At 40.1% G+C, this 18057-nt stretch overlaps 1 protein-coding gene across 1 annotated transcript in view; it reads left to right on the forward strand.

Moving 5' to 3' along the window:
• Positions 1 to 18057, forward strand: part of LOC122556558 (gamma-aminobutyric acid receptor subunit beta-2) — a 265659-nt gene that overhangs the window by 193084 nt on the left and 54518 nt on the right. The window contains exon 5 of the mRNA XM_043703359.2: positions 16222 to 16304. Within this exon, the coding sequence (XP_043559294.1) occupies positions 16222 to 16304 (83 nt within the window). The remainder of the gene's footprint in view (positions 1 to 16221; positions 16305 to 18057) is intronic.

The following is an 18057-nucleotide window of genomic DNA, read 5'->3' on the forward strand; positions in this document are numbered from 1 at the left end:
AATCTGTGGTTTGGGACTACTAGTCTAGAGACATTGTTGTCAAGCAATTGCCTCCCTTGTGCTCCTTCTACTTGAATAGCTTCCTGTAGCATCATGCCATAGTTACTCATCCACCTGGTAGATCTAACTCTCACTAAAATCAGGGTGAAGAATCTCAAACTTGCTGGAATTGTTAAGACTGATGCTCCTGTGCTCTGACCTATTTAGGTGTGAAAGGCAAGGAATTTTTTTCTGGTTTAAGTACCATAAAGGAATACTTAGGAATTAATAGCATTATATTTCACTGGGTTTTTCGAAATGTTTAAATGCATATTATATGTTACTCTATTTTGTCTTCATTTCTTTTGAGAAAACCTTTTTTATTGTTAAAGTCAAATTTGCAATACTGCTTGTTTGTGTTTCAGTGGAAGATTTCAATCTGGGATCTGATTTATCTAGTAATAATTTCAGCTGGGATGAAAATATATGAAGAGTTTGCAGTTGCCTGAGTATTAGTTTGAGGTTATACAGAAAAATTGAAGCCCTATAGTACAAAATAGAAATGGAAGTTGATCAAGATGTTTCTAAAGAAAACTTTGATACCTCTTGTTATATTTGGCTGACCTTGAAAGCAATTATGAAACAAACATGATTGTTGATGTTATGTCCACAGTTTAAAGAACAGGTGTTAAAGGGGAAAAAAAAAGGCTCTGCATTATGTTTAATAGAATGAAGTTTAAGTCCTGCAGAGTCGTAGAGATGTACAGCATGGAAACAGACCCTTTAGTCCAATTCATCCATCAGATATCTGCTGACCAGATATCCTAAATAACTCTAGTCGAATTTGCAAGCATTTGGCACATAATCCTCGAAAGACTTCCTAAGCAAAATTCCATCCAGATGCCTTTTAAATGTTGTCATTGTACCAGCCTCCACCACTTTCTGTGGCAGCTCATTCCATACGCGTAGCACCCACTGCGTAAAAAGGTTGCTCCTTACTTCCCTTTTAAATATTTCCCCTCTCTCCCTAAACTAATGCTATCTACCACCACCGCTGGCAACACATTCCATGCATTCACAACTCTTTGCGTAAAGAACCTTCCTCTGATCTCTCCTCTATACCTTTCTCCCATTATCTTGAAACTATGACCCCTCATGCCAGTCAATCCTGCCCTGGGGAAATGTCTCTGGCTTTTGACTCTATCCATGCCTCTCATTACCTTGTGTACCTCGATCAGGTCACCTCTCTTCCTCCTTCTCTCCAGAGAGAAACGTCCGAGCTTAGTCATCCTCTCTTGATCAGGCAAGTCCTCCAGTCCAGGTAGCATCCTCCTGTTAATGAAAGCCAAAATACCAGAAGCTTTCTTAACAACACTACCCACTTGGGTTGCAGCTTTGAGGGATCTATGTACTTGAACACCAAGATCCCTCTGTTCCTCCACACTGTCAAAGAATCCTGTCTTTAATCCTATATTCAGCATTCGAGTTCGACCTTCCAAAATGAATCACTTCGTATTTGTCCAGGTTGAACTCTATCTGCCATTTCTCAGCCCAGCTCTGCATCCTGCCTATGTTGCGCTGCAGCCTGCAATAGCCCTCGATACGATCAATGAGGTGTCATTAGCAAATTTACTAACCCACCCCTCAACCTCCTCATCCAAGTCATTTATAAAAACTACAAAGAGCAGAGGCGCAAGAACAGAGCCTTCAGTCCTAAGACTGACTGGTCTGTAATTGCCAGGGATTTCCCTATTACCCTTCTTGAAAAGAGAAACAACATTCGCCTCCTTCCAATCCTCTGGTAAAACTCCCGTGGAGAGTGATGACCTCTTCATAAGATTTGTCAGTCTTGCGTCTGTGGTCAGCAAGGTTTTGGAAAGAATTCTGAGGGATAGGATTTATGACTATTTGGAAAAGCATAGCATGATTAAAGGCAGTCAGCATGGCTTTGTGAGGGGCAGGTCATGCCTCACAAATCTTATTGAGTTCTTTGAGGAGGTGACGAGACAGGTCGATGAAGATCGCGCAGTGGATGTGGTGTATATAGACTTCAGCAAGGCATTTGATAAGGTTCTCCATGGTAGGCTCATTCATAAAATCAGGAGGTATGGGATACTGGGAGATTTGGCTGTCTGGATTCAGAATTGGTTGGCTGACAGAAGGCAGAGAGTGGTTGTAGATAGAAAGTATTCTGCCTGGAGGTCGTTGGTGAGTGGTGTCCCACAGGGTTCTGTTCTTGCACATCTGCTCTTTGTAGTTTTATAAATGATTGGATGAGGAGGTTGAAGGGTGGGTTAGTAAATTTGCTAATGACACAAAGGTTGGTGATGCCGTCAATAGTATTGAGGGCTATTGCAGTTTGCAGCATGACATAGACAGGATGCAGAGCTGGGCTGAGAAATGGCAAATGGAGTTCAACCTGGATAAATGCGAAGTAATGCATTTTGGAAGGCTGAACTTGAATGCTGAATTATCAGATTAAAGACAGGATTCTTGACAGTGTGGAGGAACAGAGGGATCTTGGTGTTCAAGTGCATAGATCCCTCAAAGTTGCCACCTAAGTGGATAGGGTTGTTAAGAAAGCATATGGTGGTTTGGCTTTCATTAACAAGGGGATTGAATTTAAGAGCCATGAGGTTTTGCTGCAGGTCTACAAAACCCTGGTGAGACCACACTTGGAACATTGTGTCCAATTCTGGTCGCCCTCTTATAGGAAAGATACAGAGGCTTTGGCAAGGGTGCAAAGAAGGTTTACCAGGATGCTGCCTGGACTGGAGGGTTTGTCTTATGAAGAGAGGTTGACTGAGCTTGGACTTTTATCTCTTGAGAGAGAAGGAGAAAGAGAGGTGACCCGATCGAGGTATACAAAGTAATGAGAGGCATGGATAGAGTCACTAGCCAGAGACTTTTCCCCAGGGCAGGATTGACTGGCACGAGGGGTCATAGTTTAAGATATTAGGAGGAAAGTATTGAGGAGACGTCAGAGATAGGTTCTTTACACAGAGAGTTGTGAATGCATGGAATGCGTTGCCAGCGGTGGTGGTGGAAGCAGATCATTAGGGACATTTAAGTGACTGCTGGAAATGCACATGGACAGCAGTGAATTGAGGGGTGTGTAGGCTTGGTTATTTTATTTTAGGTTAGAAGTAATCCTCGGCACAACATCGTGGGCTGAAGGGATTGTTCTATGGACATATTTCAAGATGTGTGTTTATTTCCCAATGTTCTTTACCTTCTAAATCCTTCTCCACTGATGCAAAAAACTTGTTTAGTATATCCCCCATCTCCTGCGATTCCACACATATGTGGTCTTGTTGATCATTAAGGGGTCTTATTCTCTCCCTCGTTACTCTTTTGTCATGAATCTATTTGTCGAAATCTTTTGGATTCTCCTTTACCCTATTTGCTAAATCTATCCCATGTCTGCTTTTTGCCCTCCTGATTTCCATAATAAGAATACTTCTACTGCCTTTATACTCTTCTAGAGATGCACTTGATTTGTAGTGTCTGTACCTGACATCTACTTCCTTCTTTTTCTTGACCAAAACCTCAACTTCTCTCATCAACCAATGTTCCCTTCATTTGTCAGCCTTGCTCTTCAGCCTAACACAAACATACTGTCTCTGAACTCTCGGTAGCTCATTTTTGAAGGCTTCCCATTTTCCAGCCATCTCTTTACCTGCAAGAATCCATCCACAATCAACTTTTGAAAGTTCTTGTCTAATATTGTTAAAATTGGCCTTCCTCCAGTTGAGAACTTAAACTTTTAGAAATCGTCTATTCCTTTTCCATCACTGTTTTAAAACTAATAGAATTATGGTCACTCATCCCAAAGTGCTCCACCATGACACCTCAATTAACTGCCCTGCCTTATTTCCCAAGTGTTTTGCACCTTCTCAGGTTGGTACATCTACATACTGAATCAGAAAACTTTCTTGTACACACTTAACAAATTCCTCTCTGTCCAAGCTCTTAACACTATGGCAGTCTGGGTCTATGGTTGGAAAGTTAAAATCCCCTACCATTACAACCCTATTATTCTTACACATAACTGAGATTCCCTTACAAATTTGTTTCTCAATTTCCTGCTGGCTATTGGGGGTATATTGTACAATCCCAATAAGGGAATCATCCCTTTCTTATTTCTCAGTTCCACCCAAATAACCTGCTTGGACATATTCCCAGGAATATCCTCCCTTAGTACAGCTGTAATGTTATACCTAATCAAAAATGCCACTCCCACTCCTTTCTTGCCCCTCTTTCTATTCTTCCTATTGCATCTATACCCTGGAACATTAAGCTACCAGTCCTGACAATCCCTGAGCCACGTCTCTGTAATTGCTATGATATCCCAGTCCCATGTTCCCACTATACCCTGAGTTCATCTGCCTGACCTGTAAATTGCATTGAAATAAATGCAATTTATCAGTGCTACTTCATTCTCTGCTTTGTTCCTGTCTGCCCTGACTTTGTCCCTTTCGCAACTGTCTCAGACTGATCTCTTTCCTCACTATCTCTCTGGGTCCCCCAATTCCTGCAGAAGTAATGATCAATAACATGGTAACTCTCCCTACTCTCCAACATCCAACAAGAAGAGCACATTGCTGGACTAAAGGCTATGCACTTTAATAGACCCAGAAAAAAAGCACATTCTTACTGCTCTGAAAAACACTCCTCCAAACTAGCTATGTTTTATTCTTTTAAAGTTAATTAAGAGACAGATCTCAATAAAACATACAATCAAAAAGGAATCCACCCTACTCATTATTGTAGAGTTACAAAAATGTGTAAGATTACAATTCTAAAAGCCACTTGGCTGCTCCCCTGGTGTGAACTCTCCCACACAGATTTCTCCAAGGTCAGCTGTGAATTTCGCTGTTGTTAATTTTTCTTAGATGACTCCGATGTCCAGAGATACTTGACATCAAACAGCAGAGCAGTCAGCTGTGCAGATTCACAGCTGGGTCAGACAGCAGTGCAGGTTTTTGCTTCATTTGGTTCACTTCCCATGTCTCTGTATTCCTCCTTTCTAAAGTGATGTTGTTTTGAATTTTTTTTCCCCACTGTTCCAATAATTACTGCTTCTAGAGTTTGAAGAAATCATCTCCAACACTGAAAATACTTCAAAAAAGGAGTAGCTCTTACAGCCACAATTTTTTCCTGTCTCCATCTTGGATTACCCAGAATCCTTCTGTTGTTACATGTACTTGTTTTTGTTTGGATATGAGCTTTTATTGCTTTGTTTCTACAATATATGTAATTATATGAATGAAAATGTTATCTTTATAGTTTGTAATAGGCTATTTGTAGACATTGAAGATGGTGGTTGTACTTTCAAAGCCATCCATCGTCACTATTGTGAACTATCCTTCTTCAAAGCAATTGTTATGATGAAATCCATTTCTTGTATCTATTTGCACTGTGTGGGCTGGCTGCCTGTTGAAATTGTAACTTTTAACACAGTTGTTCCAGTGCTTGAAATATTTATTCTTGCCTTGTAATAGAAGGATCTCTGAGGGTGGTTGAAGCTCTTTTAGCCTGTGTTATGACCCACTGGCATTGTAGGCTGGAAATCAAGCCCTGCTATTTCCCAGAGTAAACAGAAAACTTAATGATTTTTGCAAGTACGCAATGATTTTCCAGTGTAATTGTCATCTTGACCCAGATTGACAGAAAGCACAGACCAGGTTTCTGTATCTCTCTGGGTCCCCCAATTCCTGCAGAAGTAATGATCAATAACATGGTAACTCTCCCTACTCTCCAACATCCAACAAGAAGAGCACATTGCTGGACTAAAGGCCATGCACCTTAATAGACCCAGAAAAAAAGCACATTCTTACTGCTCTGAAAAACACTCTTCCAAACTAGCTATGTTTTATTCTTTTAAAGTTAATTAAGAGACAGATCTCAATAAAACATACAATCAAAAAGAAAATTACTTGTATCAAATAAATAGATTCTAGCTGCAAGTAAACAGTTCTGAATGGTGAGCATATAACTCTACTAATTAAAACTTAGTAATTAGTGATTAGTAACGAGTAATCATTCCCCACCAAATCCGCTATTTATTGCCAACCAAAGCTCCATTTGTACATAACTCTTTGGCTCCAGTTAGCCTGCAACTACTGCTGTAACCTGCAACAGTGCAAACAGCGTTCACAATAAGTATCAACTTAGTTGCTTTCTTCAGACCCTAATTTGAAAACATGTTTTTTTCTTATTTCAGCCCACAATTAAGGAACATAAAATGAAGAAGACATGGTCTTCACACCAGTTCAAGTTAAAGACCAATAGATTTCTACATACTGAAGGCACCAAGAATAGTGCAGTAGCATAGGAAAGCGATGTGAGACCACAAGACCATAAGATGTAGGAGCAGAATTAGGCCACTCAGCCCATCAAGTTCTACCATTCGATGATGGCTGATATGTTTCTTAAACCCATTCTCCTGCCTTCTCTCTGTAATCTTTGATCCTCTTATTAATCGACGATCCATATGCCTCTCTCTTAAATTACTCAATGACTTGGTCTCCAAAACCTTCTGTGGCAATGAGTTCCACAAATTCACACCTGGCTGAAGAAAGTCATCTCAATTCTGAAGAGTCATCCCTTGGATTCTTATTTCTCCTTCTAGTGGAAACTTCTTATCTACATCCATTCTATCCAGGCCTCTCAATATTCTGTAACTTTCAATTAGATCCCCACTTATCCTTCAAAACTCTGAGTACTATGATGATACTGTGGGCTTAAGAGATACATTTTTGTCCTTTTTTTTAAATGAAGAGAGGTTAAGACAGAGGTGAGTGGTCTGTTCCAAGCCAATAAAGCAAACAGCTTGTGAAGTCTTGGGATTTTTTTTCTTAAGTTGGAACAACAGACACAGCATGAAGGGGTGGGGTCAAGATTCCACAGAACCAAGGTTTTAACTTGGTTAACTTTCAGCAGCTATTAAGGTTTGCTATTAAGGTTTGCTATACATCTGTCCCTGCTACAATGAAATGCTGGAGTTCTCACTCTAAATTTTCTCAATGTTCTTTCCTCCTGGACTAGAGAATTGCATGTGAGACAATCTATTTTCCTGAATTTGCTTTTGCCAAGGATGTGTTTATGGGATGTTATTATTTTAGAACAGTTGATGTTTAGTAGTTAAATAATCTATTGTTCTGTTAAGTTTTTCAATAAAGTTATTCTAATTATTCTTTCTTTTATTTGTATTTTAAATATCATTTAAGAATAAAATGTGTTGTTTCAAGCCTGGTAGTTTGCCCAAGCAAATTGCACCCAGAACACAATGCTTTACACTTCCCTTTAAAATTAAGAAAAAGTTGGGGTTCAGGCTAACTTCTCCTTTATTTTGAGAGAGTTTAATCTGATCCATAACAGTACAGGCCCACAGTCTTCAATTGCTCCTCATGTGACAAGCTCTTCATCCCCAGAATCGTTCTTGTAAACCTCCTCTGAACTCTTCCAATGCCAGCTCATCATTCATTAGATATAGGCCCAAAATAGTTCACAACATTGCAAATGCATGCTGACCAGAACCTTGTCCAGCCCCAGAAATACATCTCTGCCCTTGCATACCAGTTCACTTGAAATGAATGTGAAATTGCATTTGCCTTCCTAACTACAAACTGAACCTAATGTTAACTTGAAGAGTATTTTGAACTAAGACTCCCAAGTCCCTTTATACTTCAGATTTCCAAAGCCTTCCCCATGTAGAAAATAATCTATGCTTCTTCTTCCTACCGAAGTGCATAATTTTATACTTTTCCACATTATATTCCATCTGCCACTTCTTTGCCCATTCTCCTCGCCTGTCTAAGTTCTTCAGCAGCCTCACTGCTTCCTCATCACAACCTGTCGCTCTACCATCCTTTTCATCATCTGCAAACTTAGCAACAATGCCCTCAGTTCCTTCATTCAGATTGTTAATGTATAGCATAGATAGTTGTGGTCCCAATACTGATCCTTGTGGAATTCCACTGGTCACTAGCTGCCATCCTGAAAAGACCTTTTATTTCTACTCTTTGCCTTCTGCCGGTCAACCAATCCTGTCAATGCCAGTACTTTGGTCCTGCCACCATGGGTTCTTATTTTACTATTGCAGCATCTTGTCAAACGTCTTCTGGAAATCCAAACAGAGTACATCCAGTAGCTCCCCTTTGCTAACTTGCTCATTACCTCCTCAAAGAATTTTAACCAATTTGTCAGGCATGACCTCCCCTTGACAAAGGTATGCTGACTCAACTCTATTATACCATGCACGTTCAAATACTCCACAATCTCATCCTTAATAATGGATTCTAAAATATCACCAACAACCAAGATCAGGCTAACCGGCCTACGGTTTCCTGTTTCTGTCTCCCTCTGTTCTTGAACACAGATGTTTTACACCAACCATTTTCCAATTCTTTGGGACCATATCTGACTCAAGTGATTCCTGAAAAATCACCAATGCCACCAAAACCTCCTCAGTTATCTCATTCAAAACTCTGGACTGTTGTTTTAATTGCATGATGCTGTGATCTTTTGCTATAAATTCTGTGTCTTATGATCCTGCCCCACTAGTTACCTGATGAAGGAGCAGTGCTCTGAAAGCTAGTACTTTTAAATAAACCTGTTGGACTATAACCTGGTGTTGTGTGATTTTTAACGTTATATTTAAAAGTAAGCAGCCAGTTTGCTGTTATGAAGCATGAAAATGTCTCCACTTGGAAATTATAAATATTTTTCTTAAATACTGAGCTGAGAGTAATATTTTAAGGCTGTCATGAATGATATCCTACAGTTATAGTTAGTTAATTTCATGAAGCTACTTCTAACTACATCTGTGCCCATTACCATGACACTTATCACCATATTTTGTCTACACACAAGCTTAGTAAAAGTTACATGTAAACATGTGTCAAAACATTCAATAGGATAACTGGCATGCATAGGAACTATGCTATTTGTCATATTGGCAAAGTTAGACAAAGAAGTATCAAAAGCCAATCCAAGAAATATGATGTAAAGGAATTGTAGTGGTGGGGTAGAGAAAGACAGGGAGGCTCATGGGAGCCTGGGTGTGGTGGGAAGGCAGCAGTTTGTGTGTTTTAAATGTGGAGCTAGGGGAATAACATTTGCACATCTGGCCTCCTTATTCACGCACATGTACTTTAAAGAAATCATGATCAACAAGGCCATGATCAACAAGGTATTTGCTTAAAGACCATATTAGGCCTTGAATAAATCCAATTTATCTCAATGCAGTTGCACACCCAGTGTCATGTAGATGTTAGGCTCAATATATGATTTGCAACATGCTTAACTCTAATTCAGGCATGAGCCCTGGATATCTATTTCTTAGACCTGCACCAATATGGTGACCAACTCATTGCCAGTTCGTAATGAATTTATGCTTTCTGCCTAATGTATTAGATGTTCAGCTAACTACTGAGGTGTTCAGCTGGCTGTTTAACCCCTAGAAAATGGTGCCAGCCAATATCCAAGCCTATAAGTTAATTTTAACTTAACAAACATTATCGAAGTACCTGGGGTGAATTTTTTGGCATAGCTTTTCAGCCCTACAGTAAAATTTGATTTTGTTTTTAAAATTCATTTATGGGAGTTGATTCCTTCAACTGATACTTCATCATAAAGTCAAAGCAATTCCTAATTCAGGAAGAGCCAAATGATGCTGATGTGGGTTATGAAGGAAATGAAAAATAGATCAGGTTAATAAAATCAGGTGGTAAGTTTTGTAGGTCAGTTATTTTCCTTCTGATTAGTTTCAAAAGCAGTAAAACAGCAATCAAAATTGAGTGCAAATGGAAACTTATAATATCAATGTAATTTAGCTAACAAAAAATAAGCTATGCAATCCATCTACCTCATCCAGCTGCCTGAATAAATTCTGCTTTGGACCTCATTTGAATTGCAGCCTAAAAAAAAAGAACTTGTGCAAATTATTCTTCTGTGATCCTTTTAAAGACTACTTGTTTGGACATTCATTGCCTAGCACATGAAGATACCCAATTTACAGAGGAACCTCGATTATCCAAACGAGATGGGCAGGCAATATTTCATTCGGATAATTGATTATTCGGTTAACTGTTCAATGCCTCTCCTCTGGGACTAGTAGTTTTCTGAAATTTCCTTTTTCCTTGCTTGGCCTGCCTTGGTCCCACTCTCTGTCTCAGGGTTTGTTTCTGAGCAGATACACACTTGTGTGTAAGGGACCTGCAGCATGCTGAAGCTGCTCCCTGCCGTTGCTTCACTTCAGTGGGATTGACAGAGCAAACACTTGCTATGTCTGCTCCCTGTGCAAGAGACTAGGCAGCAGCACACTTGCAATACCCTCCACCACCTCACCTCTGCCCACCCTCCAACCCCCCACCCACAATGGAAATGGCAGCCGGACTGGACACCAACAACAAGACTGCTGCTGCATTTTGGAGGGGATGAGTCTCAAAATCTCTCTTGCTCTCTCTCACACACACACACACAGAGTTCCTACTCTGCCCTGTACAGGACAATCTTGGAGAGATTATCTGGGGAAGGGGGGTTTAAAGGTACACCACTGTGTAGACCTCCAGGGAAAGTGTGGGGAGAGAGAGGGGGTGGGAGGTCAGTCATTTGTACAGAGGAACCTCTATTATCCGAATATCAATTATCCGAATTTCAGATTATCAGAAGAAGATCTCAAGGTCCCGATAGAAACATTACATCAAAGAGGTGTTACCAACACTGATCGCGTCTTTTGTTTACAATGATTAAATGTGAACTCGGCTTACTGAAATGCTGCTGAGAACAGTCATGGACATTGATGGGAGCCCAGGCACCGTCTCCAAATGACTGACCGCCCGCCCTCTCTCTCTCCCCTCACATTTTCCCTGGCGTTCTACACAAGGTGTACCCAAAACCCCCATTCCCCAGATAATGTCTCCAAGATTGTCCTGTACAGGGCAGAATGGGTACTTGTCAAAACGTTGTGTGTGTGTGTACGCTATTCTGAGACTCACCTCTCTCCCCCTCCCCCCCTCAAAAAAAGGCAGCAGCAGCAGTCTTGTTGTTGGTGTCCAGTCCGGCTGCCATCTCCATTGCGGGGACGGGGGCACGCTGCGAACTATGTTGCTGCCTAGTCTCCTGAATGGGGAGCAGATATAGCAAGTGTTCACTCTGTCAATCCCATTGAAGTGAAGCAGTGGCAGGGAAAGGCCTCAGCAATGCTGCAGGTCCCTAACACACAAGTGTGTGTCTGCTAGAAACAAACCCTGAGACAGAGAGAGGGAGCAAGGCAGGCAGAGCGAGGAAAAAAGAAACATCAGAAAACTCCAAGTCCCAGAGAGAGGCATTGAATCTGTTAATCAAATAATCAGTTATCTGAACGAAATACTGCCTGTCTATTTCGTTAGGATAATTGAGGTTCCTCTGTACTTATTTACTTAGGCATGAGCCAAGACTCAGTACAGGATCAGAATTGCAAATGCAAGTAACCCTGATCAATTTCTTCAGATCAATTTACATCTTGGCTGAATATAGCATTTGGTAATCCTTGAAAATCAAAGAACTAGCCTAGATTCCTCTAGGCCATCCTATCCATCATCTTGAACACTGACAGCCTATTCTTCAATTTTTTAAAAAAGATTCATTGATAGAATGTGGACATCACTGGCTAGGCCAGCATTTATTGCCAATTCCTAATTGCCCTTGTCACCCACAACTATGATATGCACTGGAAATGAAATCCTGCTATACTCCTGAGTCATCACATAAGTTAAAAGTTTTATAAAAGTATGCAAACTTCCACAATTTCTTTTCAGACCCAATTTAACAGGCTTCTGGAGAATTCTTTAGAAGAATGAGTATTTATTAAAAATACTTAAATTCTAGCTACAGGTAAACAGCAATGAACTTTTGACATATAACTCCACTCGTTAAAACCGTAAACCCTTGATAAAGCTCCCTATATGCATACAGAGACAGACATAGACGGACAAAAATGTCAGTGCTATGGGTTGAAGAAAGTAAAACTGGAAATGATGTTATAGAGTCATGCAGCATGGAAACAGGCCCTACAGTTGAACTTGCCCAGGCTGACCAGGTTTCCCAAACTAATCTAGTCCCACTTGTCCAGGTTTGGCCCAAATCCCTTTAAACGTTTCTTATTCATGTACCTATCCAAATGTCTTTTAAATGTTGTTACTATACCCGCATCTACCACTTCCTCTGGCAGTTCATTCTACATAACAATTGCCCTCTGTATGAAACAGCTGCCCCTCAGATCACTTTTAAACTTTTCTTCTCTTACTTTAAAATTATGCCAAAAATCACACAACACCAGGTTATAGTCCAATGGGTTCATTTGAAAACACTAGCTTTTGGAGCACTGCTCCTTCATCAGGTGTAGTGAGAGAAGATCATACTACAGAGAATCATATCCTTTCCAGTATCCAAAGATTTTTGGCAATATATCATTGACATACACAAGCTGTTCAGATATCCAGGAGCCAATCAGTTGGTTGCTGGCAGGTAGTTGGCCTTTGTCATCCACAGTTGGTCATAACTCATAAACTAATCAGCTTGTTGCTGGGGAAATTTCAGCTTGTACACACCTCCAATATCTGCCCATCTGCAACAAGCCTCCCCCATGCGTGAACAAAGCAGTAGTTTAAACACAACTTACAATAAAGTTTTAGTAACTTGCTTTTAAAAAGTGCAGCAATCTCTACACAAGCCTTGGTCTTAAAACCTCCCTTTTCCTATTTCTGTCCAGATCAAAAATACAGAAAAATAAAACCATATAATTCCTTGCCTCTCTTCAAAAAAGGAAATAGGGAAATTACAGACCAATCTCACGTCTGTCGTCTGCAAGGTGTTAGAAAGGATTCTGAGGGATAGGATTTATGACCATCTGAAAGAGCATGGCTTGATTAAATGCAATCAGCATGGCTTTGTGAGGGGCAGGTCGTGCCTCACAAATCTTATTGAGTTCTTTGAGGATGTTACTAGACAGGTTGATGAGGGTCAAGCGGTGGATGTGGTGTATATGGAGTTCAGCAAGGCATTTGATAAGGTTCCCCATGGTAGGCTCGTTCAGAAGGTCAGGAGGAATGGGATACAGGGAAATTTAGCTGTCTGGATACAGAATTGGCTGGTCGACAGAAGACAGCGAGTGATAGTGGAAGGAAAGTATTCTGCCTGGAAGTCAGTGGTGAGTGGTGTTCCACAGGGCTCTGTTCTTGGGCCTCTACTCTTTGTAATTTTTATTAATGACTTGGATGAGGAGATTGAAGGATGGGTTAGCAAGTTTGCAGACGACACAAACGTTGGAGGTGTCGTTGACAGTATAGAGGACTGTTGTAGGCTGCAGCGTGACATTGACAGGATGCAGAGATGGGCTGAGAGGTGGCAGATGGAGTTCAACCTGGATAAATGTAAGTGATGCATTTTGGAAGGTCGAACTTGAAAGTTGAGTACAGGATTAAAGACAGGATTCTTGGCAGTGTGGAGGAACAGCGGGATCTTGGTGTGCAGGTACATAGATCCCTTAAAATTGCAACCCAAGTGAACAGGGTTGTTAAGAAAGCATATGGTGTTGTGGCTTTCATTAACAGAGGGATTGAGTTTAAGAGCCGTGAGGTCTTGTTGCAGCTCTATAAAACTTTGGTTAGACCGCACTTGGAATACTGTGTCCAGTTCTGGTCGCCCTATTATAGGAAAGATGTGGATGCTTTGGAAAGGGTTCAGAGGAGGTTTACCAGGATGCTGCCTGGAATGAAGGGCTTATCTTACAAAGAGAGGTTGACTGAGCTCGGACTTTTTTCATTGGAAAAAAGAAGGAAGAGAGGTAATTGAGGTGTACAAGATAATGAGAGGCATAGATAGAGTTGATAGCCAGAGACTTTTTCCCAGGGCAGAAATTGTTGACACGAGGGGTAATAGTTTTAAGCTGTTTGGCAGAAAGTATAGAGGGGATGTCAGAGACGGGTTCTTTACACAGAGGGTTGTGGGATCATGGAATGCGTTGCCAGCAGCAGTTGTGGAAGCGAGGTCATTGGGGATATTTAAGAGACTGCTGGACATGCATATGGTCACAGAAATTTGAGGGTTCATACATTAGGTTTACCTTACATGAGGATCAATGGTCGGCACAACATCGTAGGCTGAAGGGCCTGTTCTGTGCTGTACTGTTCTATGCTCTATGTTAACACCCTTGAGAAGATAGTTGTTAGAGTTGGAGTAGATCTATCTTCTTGGGTTGCCAAAGGTGCAGGCTAATATGTTATGGATGGTGTCAAAACCTCACTAGTATTATTGCAATTGCATTCATATAGGCAGTTGAAGGGTATATTTTATCACATGCCTGACTTGTGACTTGTAGATAGTGGGTAGACTTTGAGGAGTCAGATGCTGACTCACTTATTTCAGAATTCCCTATTCTTATAATACAGTGTTTATGTGGCTGCTTCAGTTCAGTTTCTGGCAAAGGTAACTCCAAGGATTTGATAATGTGGGACTCAGTGATTGTCATTGTTGTGGTTCAACTTGGCATGAGACTCAGATACAAGTTATGATCCTTTATGCAAGGAAAGCCAGCTTTAAAACACACTCTTAAGTCTGAAATCTGGAAAACTTCCATGGACAGGTATTTGTTGCGTATACTTTAAGTCATGCACTCAATTTAATTTGGTCAATGTTAAACATATTTTCCTAGTGTTAGTTTACTTATTCCCCACAGTACATGCATCAAGCATTGTTGACATCCACATAAGGCCTCCTATATCTTTGTTTAATATATAGCCTAGGCTGTCTTCTGTTTTCTGTCAATTACTCTGCACATTCCTGGCTTTGCCTTTTACTTCTAACTGAAATCATTTTATCATTGGTTAACTCTTTCAGCTCTCTGCTTTTAGCCTTTGGTCTGGGACAAGGTAACCAATTTACTAGTTTTTTTTTGATGTTATGCTCTGCTGCCCATAGATAATATACATGCATTGAGCTTAATGTTGCAAAGATACTCAATAACACTATCTATACATTTGGCCCCAAAATGTAAGGATTGCTTTGTGTTCGGCCTACATTCTTGATTCTGAAAACACAGTCTCAGATAAAGGGATGACCCTTTAGAATTGAGTAGAGAAGGAATTTCTTCAGTCCGCAAGTGGTTAATCTGTGGAACTCACTGCTACAGAGGACTTGGAAGCCAAGTTATTCAGTATATTTAAGACCGTCCATATCAACTGTTGGAAATGCCAATATGTAGCAGTGCACAATTTTCTTGCTACCCTACACAGTTTCCCTTTCTTTGTCAGAATTAGGCACTGTATTTCTCATCTCCAATTCATTCAAGAGTGGTACAACTCATAACAAGCTGCAACATTAAGAAAGTTGATTCTATAATTCTCATTGATGTTTTCAAATTTTTCCATGTCTCCCATTACCTTATCACCATAGCCACCTCCTGCCTTTCATAGTTGCACTTTCAGCCATTACACTCTTAGCCTCCAATATTCTCAGTGCAATTTCTATCATTTGCCACCTTTCTTCTCATATTCAGAAACCTATTTGAGGGTCTCCTTCATTAACACAATTTTGTTTCCTTAACCATGGCTCTTATACCCTTAAGACATTCAAGACATTTTCAGTGCATGGGAAATAGCAAATAAGTAATACATTAAGTTCAGGGTTTTACCAATGTTAATAATAAACAACTCAAAAACATAACGAGTTAACAATGTTGAGAAGCAGAAGTCTCCATTTTAAGATATTATTTTGTTCTTGATTTGTACCCAAAATGCAGCATGGATGTAAACAAAATAGGAAAAGCTGAAATCTTCTTGTTTGATTATAAAATACTCCAAATAATGGCTCGCAGCTAAAGAAGTGAAAATGCCAAAATGCTCATGCACAATGTCAGGCAAATATATTAGAACTTAAGACTTTGAAGTAGGACTTAACCCATGACTTGGAGGTGAGATTGTTATCACTGAGCTAAGGCTGACACATCATGCAGAGTTCAGGATCAATAAAATTTAGTTTACTGAACCTTGCCAGTGAATAACCAAAATTACAAATGTGTTACAACCTTAAACCCATGTCCTACAACTATTTTGAGGATATCAAAGCTAATGTTCTGAAAGCTGAGATGTCTGTGAATTTGAAGCTCACACCCCTCACAAAGACTTTAGTTTTTTTTAAAAGAGTGTCCAATGAAACAGCATATCATGCTTGGCTACTAAATTATCATTTACTTTGCAGAATTACCACAACAGCTGCTTGCATGATGGACTTGCGAAGATATCCACTTGATCAACAGAACTGCACACTTGAAATAGAGAGTTGTAAGTATTATATTCATTCACCTCACTCCTGAGTCTCAGCACAAGCACTCAACTTTATTAACAAGTCAATGAAGCATGAAAAATTAATTCATGTTTGTTTAAAGGTATCATTTAGCAACTCTGTTTCTGATAAATAAATGAGTGTTTTCTTGGGATTAGACCGGAACTTTCAAAAGTTGATTGGCGAAGGCTGTTTGTAAGATAATGTGACCAACAAAATAGATGAGGGCAGAGTGGTAGACATTGTCTGCATGAACTTTAGCAAGGCCTTCAACAAGGTTCCATAGAATGGTTAGTAAAGTTAGATCACATGGGATCCAGTGAGAGCTAACCAACTAGTTAGAAAATTGGTGTATCAATAGGAGAAAGTGTTGCTTTTCAGACTTGAGAGTTTCGCAGGGACTGGTCTTGGGCATACTGTTGTTTGTCATTTATATAAACAATTTGGATGAGAATATAAAAATAATGGTTAGTAAATTTGTGGATGACACCAAAATTAGTGGTTATATTGGACAGTGAAGAAGGTTATCTAAGAGTACAAAAGGATCTTGATCAGCTGGATCAATGGGCTGAAGAGTGGCATATGGGATATTAATTTGGATAAATGCAAGGTGCTGCATTTTAAGGGAATATCTTAGCAGTTAATAGTAGAGCTCTGGGAAGTGTTGTCAAACAGAGCAACTTAGGGGTTCAGGTATGTAGTTCCTTGAAAGTGGCCTCACAATTAGACAAGATGCTGAATAAGGTTTCGCATGCTTGCCTTCATTGCTCAGAGGGATGTCATTGGATGTCATGTTAGGGCTGTATAGAACATTGGTGAGGCCACTTTTGGGGTATAGAATACAGTTCTGGTTGCCCTGAAGAAGGAAGGATATTATTAAATTGCAAAGGATACAGAAAAGATTTACATGGATGTTATCAGGACTAGAAGGTTTGAGTTATACAGAGAGGCTGGATAGGCTTGGTCTTTTTTCCCTGGAACATAAGAGGTTGAGGGCTAATCTTGTAGAGGTTTTTTTAAATCATGAGGGACATAGATAAGGTGGATAGCAAAGGTCTTTTCCCTGGGGTAAGGGAGTTCAAAACTAGTTTTAAGGTGAGAAAAGTAAGTTTTGAAGGGAACCTGAGGGGCAACTTTTTCCACACAAAGCGTGGTGCATATATGGAATGAGCTGCTAGAGAAAGTGGTAGGTGCAGGTATAGTTACAACATTTAAAAGACATGTGGACATGTACATGAATAAGAAAGTTTTAGAGGGATATGGGCCAAATGCAGACAATTGGGACTAATCTTAGTTTGGGAAACCTAGTTGTCATGGATGAGTTGGACTGAAGATGTTGTATTACTCTATGACTGAGTAAACTGAAGGAAAAATCTCATTTAGCAACAAAAATCTTTTTTCTTGTTTCCATTGGCTTATTTACATATACCTATGTTGTATAGAATAATAGTCAGAATAGAGATCTAATAAAGAATAAATGCAAAGATGAAAGCTCAGAACTCGTCTTGATAGCTAGTTGAAATTGTTAACGGGGAACCTCGATTATCCAAATGAGATGGGTGGGCACTATTTCATTTGGATAATTGATTATTCTGTTAATCGATTAAATGCCTTTCCTCTGGGGCTCGAAGTTTTTAAAGTCTGCTCCCCGTTCAAGAGACTGCAGCAGCACACAGCGCGCATGACACCGCTCCCATTCCAGTTCAGCACTGCCCCCGCCACCCCCACCCCACACCCCCATCCAATACTGCA

Source organism: Chiloscyllium plagiosum, unplaced genomic scaffold (assembly GCF_037043375.1).
Source record: "Chiloscyllium plagiosum isolate Xiang-an unplaced genomic scaffold, Cpla_swu_hap1 HiC_scaffold_16, whole genome shotgun sequence".
Classification (NCBI taxonomy): Eukaryota; Metazoa; Chordata; class Chondrichthyes; order Orectolobiformes; family Hemiscylliidae; genus Chiloscyllium; species Chiloscyllium plagiosum.